This window comes from Thermobia domestica, chromosome 18 (genome assembly GCF_964235325.1).
Source record: "Thermobia domestica chromosome 18, izTheDome1.hap1.1, whole genome shotgun sequence".
NCBI lineage: Eukaryota > Metazoa > Arthropoda > Insecta > Zygentoma > Lepismatidae > Thermobia > Thermobia domestica.
The window spans coordinates 90,508,644-90,517,211 of NC_137471.1; the positions used below are offsets into that span (position 1 = coordinate 90,508,644).

The 8,568-nt window shown below is 37.2% G+C and overlaps 1 protein-coding gene across 1 annotated transcript; it reads right to left on the bottom strand.

The window, feature by feature from the left end:
- Positions 1-3,195: 3,195 nt before the first annotated feature.
- LOC145675168 (uncharacterized) lies at positions 3,196-6,744 on the bottom strand. Its single transcript, XM_081745540.1, has one exon. It carries the CDS (start codon positions 6,742-6,744, stop codon positions 3,196-3,198), a length of 3,549 nt encoding a protein of 1,182 aa, XP_081601666.1.
- Positions 6,745-8,568: the final 1,824 nt, after the last annotated feature.

An 8,568-nucleotide genomic window follows, 5' to 3' on the forward strand; every position in this document is an offset into this window, starting at 1 on the left:
CACCCCAGGAATGTGTCCAGGCTTGTCGTCGTCCAACCTTGTCGTCAACGACCCAAAATGAGATGTATCCAGGCTTGTCGGGATCGACCACAACAAACTTTGACACCTCAGGAATTCGTTCGAGTCTGGCACAAGAGGATAAATTGAGAAGTGTCCAAGCTTGTCGTTGTCCAAGCTTGTCGTCGTCCAACCTTGTCGTTGTCCAACCTTGTCGGGAGCGACCAAAATTAAGTGTCCAGGCTTGTCGTCGTCCAACCTTGTCTGCGTCCCATTAGTGGAATTTATTATTGTGGTGCACACAATGTCCGAAAGTATTCTTTAGATTAGGAGTATTTAGAGGAGATTTGGCCTCATAGAGTAATGAAAGATCGCTGTAACCCATTTGAAATATTCAGCGAGAAAGATTTTCGAAAAGGTCGCTCTTGGAGACACGCCCTGGTACCAATCTAGTGTAAAAGATTCCGGTTGAATAAAACTTCAGTTTTAATGTTGTTGGGGAATACTGAAGAGCAGTTAAGTTTAGGACTAGCTCAGAAAATTAATACTCCCGGAAGAAGCTAAATACGTGGTTCAGATTGGTTGGCGTTATCCACTTCTTGCCACATTGCATATATATAGCAGAAATAAAACGTTTCCTGATGTCGATCCTCGTGGCCGAACGTGCTAGTGCTATAGAATAGTAACGTAAAACGCTTTTGGCGTGGGTTCAAACCCCACCCACAGAAAGTTTTTTACTTTTAAAAGTTTTCATAACACTTCTTTCATTAAAATAAAATGAAAATAATACTCGAGAAAGTGATTTATTTACTTTTGTGCAGATAAGTAGTAGCAGTAGTAAGAATAGTAGTAGTAGTAGTAGTAGGAACGGGTTAGAAGCCCCGCAGGGCTCGTTTTGTTCCACCTTGACCCCCATGATATAATTTTTGTGACCAACTTAAAACAGCTGGCTAGAGTAGTGCGCGGAAAATCGTATTTCCGGGAGTATTACTCTCCCGAGCTGGTCATGTTAAGTTTCCCAACAAAAAGAAACAATCATGTTTTGCCTTTAAATTGCATGCTAATTACATTGCATGTTTATGCAACTGGAATCTTTCACCCCCATCACCCGGTTTACATTCAATAACGTCTTTTTATTTTTCCACTAATAAAATTACAATACATTTCTCGTGTTCGGAGAAACGTTTTGCTCGTGGTTTCATTATTTTTCCATTACAATAACGATAACTGAAATTAAACTACTCACAACTCTATGCACACAATCTCGAAAATTGAAAAGACCGCCATGCGGTATGAATTCTTCATTTGTTACTTTGTTAAACGAAGATTAGAGACAAAAGACGACCAATTAGAGTCGATTTTACAAATTGACCGAAGTTTACTTAAACGAGATGTACTGAACTTCGAGTTTCAATGGTGCAACAAAAGTCCGGGACCCACGTTTAAGCTTGAAGTTTAATGTTGAACGCGTTTAAGTGAACGCTCGTTTAAACTTCGTTGGTGCACACGGCTGTAATATGTTTAATTATTTTTTTCCAGAATTTTTACAGATATACATTAATACACATGGTCATTGATTTTTCTCCCACAGGTCAGAGGGATGGCGGCAACTAAAAAAGACGAAGTAGAATCTTGAAATCTTTTTACATTATATTGGAACTGTCTGGAGAACAATTATTATTATGTAATTGGAACATAGTATAAAGTTATAACTATTTCACTTAATGTCTTAAAAATCTACGATTTCATCATTTTTAAAAATTTCAAGCAGATGGCGGCAACTAAAAATTGAAGTATCGATCTGAAATATTTTCTGTGTTTTATTAACCACATTTGGCCAAAAATGGCCACTAAGGGTAACAAGATTTCGAAAAAAAAACAATTTTTTCGATACACCCCATTGAACGTGTACGATACCAAGTTGTATGCAAGTTTTGGGATGGTTACAACATTTGATACAACTGTTCTAAATTAGAACTTGCTCTATTTTTATCCAACATTGTATCAAAGAAAACAAACGAAAATCGCTATGCGGTTGCACTACGATTTTGTGTGACATGGACACGGAAACCAGTGACATTCTTTTGATGCATAGCAGCAGTAATCTGTTTTGTATATAAATTAAAAAAAAAATTATGGTTAAGTGCCGAAGGTGACCTCCCGAAATTGGTGTAGATTAAGAACATTCCGCGAAATTTAAAAACAAACATTTTCTTTGACTTCTTGATTTAAATGATTTCTTAAGACATTTTAGTATATTATTACTTTGGCGCATGCTCAGATAATTGCGTACAAATTGGCAATATGCGAGCATATGATGTGTATGGAATGATTATGTGCTATCTTATATGTAATTATTTCTGCACGAAGTTCATTCGTAATGTCTTAAAAATGGTTTCTTATGACATGAGTTGCATTTATGAGTGCAGGTTCACTTTACGAGGATTTTCTTTATGGTATAAATACGCGTTGGACGAATATCAATAGATGAAGACTGCAGAAAAAGCAAGTTATGTTCAGTGGTCATTAAGAACGAGGATGATATTTAACTGCTTCAGAGCAGGAACACAGCAAGAAACCCACGAGTTAGAACAGGGTTGGGTTCGCAAGAGGCAGGGACATCATGACCGATGGTAACTGAGTGATGGACTGTATCACACAAACACTGGTTCGTTCTTTAATAATACGGTTTAATAATATTGTTAATATTTCTTACAATTCCCGAGTTAAATAAAATGCACATTGAACACTACGATGATGCAGCTATAGGCTACGCGCTCACACACACTGCTGCTATACACAGTTTCAACAAGCAACTACCCTTTCTTCTTCTTCTTCTTCTACAGCTAACAAGTTACATTGAACAAACATCTTTAAACAAAACTAAACAATTTAAATAAACAAGTTAGGACTAAACATAGCCCCCACCCTTGAACGATCTAGTTCAAGATACACACAAAGATGAATTGGTAATATTTGAAAGAACTGTAAAAATTGAAACAATATGTAAATGGAAAAGCTCTGTTACTGTAAGTGGACCTGTGTGCTTGTTTCCTTGCGACACACGACAATTATTACTAAAGCGCTTACAATATGCAACAGTTCGCTCAAGTTTCACCAACGATGAACAATTGTCAATAATGGAGGTATCAACATAAACATGCATACAAACTATGTGTTTTCTTTCCTCTTAGTTGACTAACTTTGAATCCACTGTATATCATTACACTCTGGGAGAATGGGGTTTTTGAGCCACTCTGGACCTGAGAACCATAAGTAATGTGCAAGTAAGGCAGAAGATAATAAACCTCGAGAACCACAGTCTGCTAGATTATTCTTTGAATCCACTTTGAGCCACTTCACTGATGGCAAAAGAGTTTGAATCTTTGCTACACGATTCGCGACAAACACTTTCCATCTGCTTGAATCCGAATTCAGCCACGATAACACAACAGTAGAGTCAGAATAGGCAATTACATCATGCACTTCCAAACGTAATGAATTTAATATGAGATTCATCATTTTAGCTAATAGCAAGGCACCACAGAGCTCTAATCGGGGCAAGGACACTTGTTTGATTGGAGCAACCTTCGTTTTTCCCATAACAATGTTCACACTCACTTGGCCGTCTTGAGATACAGACCTCATATACACCACTCCACAATAGGCCTTTTCGGAAGAATCACAGAATCCTATTAACTCTCTTCTCGTAGCTTGAGTGATACTGATACACCTGTTGATTTTGATGTTTTTCAATAAAGAAAGCTCTGAGTAGTAATTCCTCCATTTTCTCAAAATCCATTCAGGAACTGGACTGTCCCATTCTAAATTTAGTTTCCAAATTTCTTGCAATAATATTTTCGCAATAATAGTAGTTGGAGAAATCAAACCTAATGGATCGAACACTTTTGCACTTTCTGATAAAATATTACGCTTAGTTACAACTGACTTAACTGGCACAAGATTGACATTATACGAAAATACATCATTTGATGGATACCACTGAATTCCTAACGTTTTCACTGAATTACTACTATCAAAGTCTAAACTACTTGTCGCTTGCTTCAAATGGGAGGGTACGGAGTCCAAAACGTTGGGACTGTTGGATGCCCATTTTCTCAGTTCAAAACCCCCTTTCTGCAATAATGCACTGAGTTGTTCTTGTAACTGAATTGCTTCACTAACTGAGTTGGCACCACTGATCAAGTCATCAACAAAAAAGTCTTGCATCACTACAGCCGCTGCGATAGGAAATGATTCTTCTTCATATTTCGCTAATTGCTGCAAACTTTTCACCGCTAAATATGGTGCTGAAGCTGTACCATAAGTTACCGTCACAAGCCTGTAATCTTTGATCGGAAGATTAGGTTTTTCACGCCACACAATTCGCTGGAAGTCTCTATGCTCTGGTTGGATTCTCACCTGTCTATACATTTTCTCAATATCAGCAGTTAATGCCACATTATGTTGTCTAAAACGAACAAGTAATGGAATTAAGTCACACTGCAACCTAGGTCCGACAAGTAACTTATCATTCAATGACACATTAGATGAAGTTTTACAACTACCATCAAAAACTACTCTCAGTTTTGTTGTAGAACTGGAATCTTTCAACACTGCGTGATGAGGTAAATAACACACTTCATTGGTTGGTTTCAGTATTTCACTCTCTGGAATAATCTCCATATGCCCAAGTACCTCATACTCATGCATAAAATCTACATATAATTGACGCATTTTAGGCCTCTTCTTCAACCGACTTTCTACTTGCTTAAGGCGTTTAATTGCCACGTCACGTGACTCACCAAGTCTTGCACTGTTGTCGCGAAACGGTAATTGCACATGAAACCTACCTGTTTCATCTCTTTGATGGGTCTTCTCGAAATAAATTTCACACTGTTTTTCTTCTGACGACATTATATTTTGTGTAGGAATATCTTCCAATTCCCAAAACTGTTGCAAAATTCTTTCACTGTTGCACTGGATATGATATGTTGACGCTGTGAATTCTTTACGTCGCACTTCATCGTCGCCAATAGAACCAAACAACACCCATCCTAATTTGGTATTCACTGCTACGGGAGAACCATTAACACCACTACACACACCCGCCAATAGCAATTGAGAGTAAATATCTGCACCCAATAACAGATCAATTCTGTCAGGAACATTAAAATTCGGATCTGCTAATGTTAACTTGTTAACATGCGACCACTGCTTGCTTTTATGAATATACCGTTTTGGTAACATACCTGTTACCTTTGGCAACACTAACGCTTCTACAGAAAATTCTAATTTAACATCATAGCTTGATGTAAACACAATATTAACAACACCTTTTGCCCGAGCAACATTACTGGAACTCAGTCCCGAAACATGTACATACACCGGCTGTTTTTGTAAACCGAGTCGTTGTATGCAGTTTTCTGACACGAAGCTTTTTTCACTGGCTGAATCTAACAAGGCTCTCACAGGTTGTAAATTACCATATGAATCCTTCACCATCACTACTGCAGTTTGTAATAACACTGCATGTTGCACATTAGTTTCACTTGAAAAATGAGTCCCCACTGAAACACCTGAGTTCTGTTTATTTGGAAAATGAAGTAAAGTATGATGACGTTTGCCACACTCACGACACGATGCTGATTTGCAACTGGACAGTTTATGATTAGATTGTAAGCAATTAAAGCATAATGCTTTGTTTTTCACTAAGGAATGACGTTCGTCAACTGACAGCGAAAGAAAGTCATCACATTTATGCAAAGGATGATTTTTGCTTTTGCACTGGCAACACGAAAATTGAGCTGAAGCATGATGCGCTATTGTTGATTTTTTATTACTCTTGTTTGGCTCACTGGGTGGGGTTGATCTTGCATTTGAAGTACTACTTGCTAATGCGCGACACCTATGATCTATGAATTTCACCAACTGGTCAAATGTTGGTAGTTCACTGTCTGACAATGAAAGTTCCCACTGCCTCTTTGTTTCACTGTCTAGCTTCTCTGTTATATGAAATATAAGCAAAGGATCCCATTCGTTCACTTTTATGTCCAACACTGATAACGATCGCACACATTCAACACTTGTATCCAACAACCGACGTAATGCGCCAGCTGATTCTTGCTGCACTTGACCTTGACTTACAAACCGCCGCAAGATAGACGTGACTAATTCTCGTTTATTTTGATACCTTAAATTTAACAGGTCCCAAGCTTCTTTATAGTTATCGTCAGTTATTTGTATAGATTGAATAAGTGTTGCTGCTTCACCTTGCAGACTAGTTTTTAAGTACTGAAGTTTTTGTGCACCCGTCAATTTTTCATTATTATGCACTGCTGCGATAAACAAATCACGAAACGAAAGCCAATCATTTAAGTTCCCGCTAAAGCATGGCAACTGCAATTTTGGAAGTCGAATTTCTGTTGTGTTCTTTTGATTATTCTCATCACTAGAAGAAGCGTGAGATATTTTACCCTGCACTTCCACTAATTTCACGTTAAGCTTTGTAAGTCTATCTTCAATAGCAGCAAGCTCTTCTTCTTGCGCCAAATAAATTTCTTCTTCGGCACACAAGTTACTGGCTAGCAATAAAAGCTCATTTGTTTCACGTGACAGTTCACTCACTTTGTTTTTGTAGACCTGAACTACACTAATATCTTCCTGTTCTGTGATATTGTTTATGCAGTTTTCAGCACGATTGACCTTTCCTTTTAAAACACGCTTTCGGGAATTGTAAGCTTCCATTGTCGCCCACACAGTTTTGTCTTTCTTGTTAACACACAAGCCTTAGCACGTAGGTCACATAAAACACATAAACACGTATTAGCATCTAGGTCGGAGGACCAAATCTTTATGATGGACTGTATCACACAAACACTGGTTCGTTCTTTAATAATACGGTTTAATAATATTGTTAATATTTCTTACAATTCCCGAGTTAAATAAAATGCACATTGAACACTACGATGATGCAGCTATAGGCTACGCGCTCACACACACTGCTGCTATACACAGTTTCAACAAGCAACTACCCTTTCTTCTTCTTCTTCTTCTACAGCTAACAAGTTACATTGAACAAACATCTTTAAACAAAACTAAACAATTTAAATAAACAAGTTAGGACTAAACACTGAGGATAGTGCGAAAAACACTTGATGTTGCATAAAATCATATAGGTTAAAGCACGTGTAATATTTTCGCATTTCTAAACATAAAATAAAGGTTTCCTACACTGTGAAAAATTACTCCGGAATATTTATATGGGACAGAATCCTCTTTAATATGTACTCTCATTTTAACTGTAAAACCTAATATTTTTATGATGGACTATTTATTCTTAATTAATGCAATAAAATAAAAGTTACTCGAAAATTAGCTGAATTACGCAAAACTTAAGCATCGGACCAATACATACGATCTAGATTCATACAACATAGATTCATAAAAATAAAGGAGGGAAATGAGACAGAAGTAACAGTAAGTAGTCATTCCATTTATTTCTACAACCTTATTCATTATAGTTACACCAGCAGGCCCCACCATAAAACTACACACATACATTCAAGTAACCTAACAATTCAATCAAGAAATATTAACAAATGAGCAAGAATATTCATCTTTATATTTGATCTGTACGATACACGAATTTTCGATATGAAAATTTCCTTTTTTCTCTTGGATGTCACAAGGAAACGGGAGAGACGAACAGAAATAGCAAAGTCTCCCTTTCTTTTGCCCTTGCTTTCAAGAACCAGTTGCTATGTTAACTCATTACTCCTTCTTTCTGTAATAAGAAATCCGGGGTTGGAAAGCCAACACGTTGCGACTGAACTCTTAGCGCAATTAAAATAAATTGCACTGCCTTTAGAAAATTCTAAGTCCAACCCAATTCCATACTCGGAGACAGATATAGTGTCTAAGGAATGAAAGTAACAATTGTGAACGGAAATGTAGAATATTCAACTTTTGGTACTGTTATGAAAATAGGTTACAAACACATTAAATAGAAACCTTTTCCATAAGTAAGGACTTGTAAATTAGATTTTGTAAACCCGTACTGGTAGAAGCAGCTGTGAGTTAACGAATGACTATTCCTAATGCTTTCTCAGATTTGCCCTTAAAGAGTGTGAAGAATGTAGAATGGTACTAGTTAACATTTGTGTGTAACCCCTGGTAAAAAAAAGTAACTTTAGAATGGAAGAAGAGAGCAGCTGCTTCCTCCCAAACCAAATGTTATGCATTTTGTGTAACACCTGTATAGAAACAGGTATAACCAAATTCCTCTCGTAAAAGTATAGGAACGCTGTGCGCAAAACTAAAAACTCAGAAGAAGCGAATACGCCTTTCTGAAATCCAATGAGAAGAAGAGTAAACTTGAGCAAATATGCAAATTAGCCAACTCCCAATTCTAAGGGTAGTTTAAAACTTCAGAGACGCCCTCCAAACGTCAGTCGACGTTTAGGCATTCAATTTTGTAGGACAGCGTGTGTGTGTGTTTGTTTCATCGTTGAACTTAGCGTTGTTAGGATTGCCTTCCACAGAACTTAATTCCTCGTCTTTCACAAATTT

Coding starts and splice junctions, on each gene's coding strand:
- LOC145675168 (XM_081745540.1), bottom strand. CDS start 6,744: ATGGAAGCTTACAATTCCCGAAAGCGTGTTTTAAAAGGAAAGGTCAAT.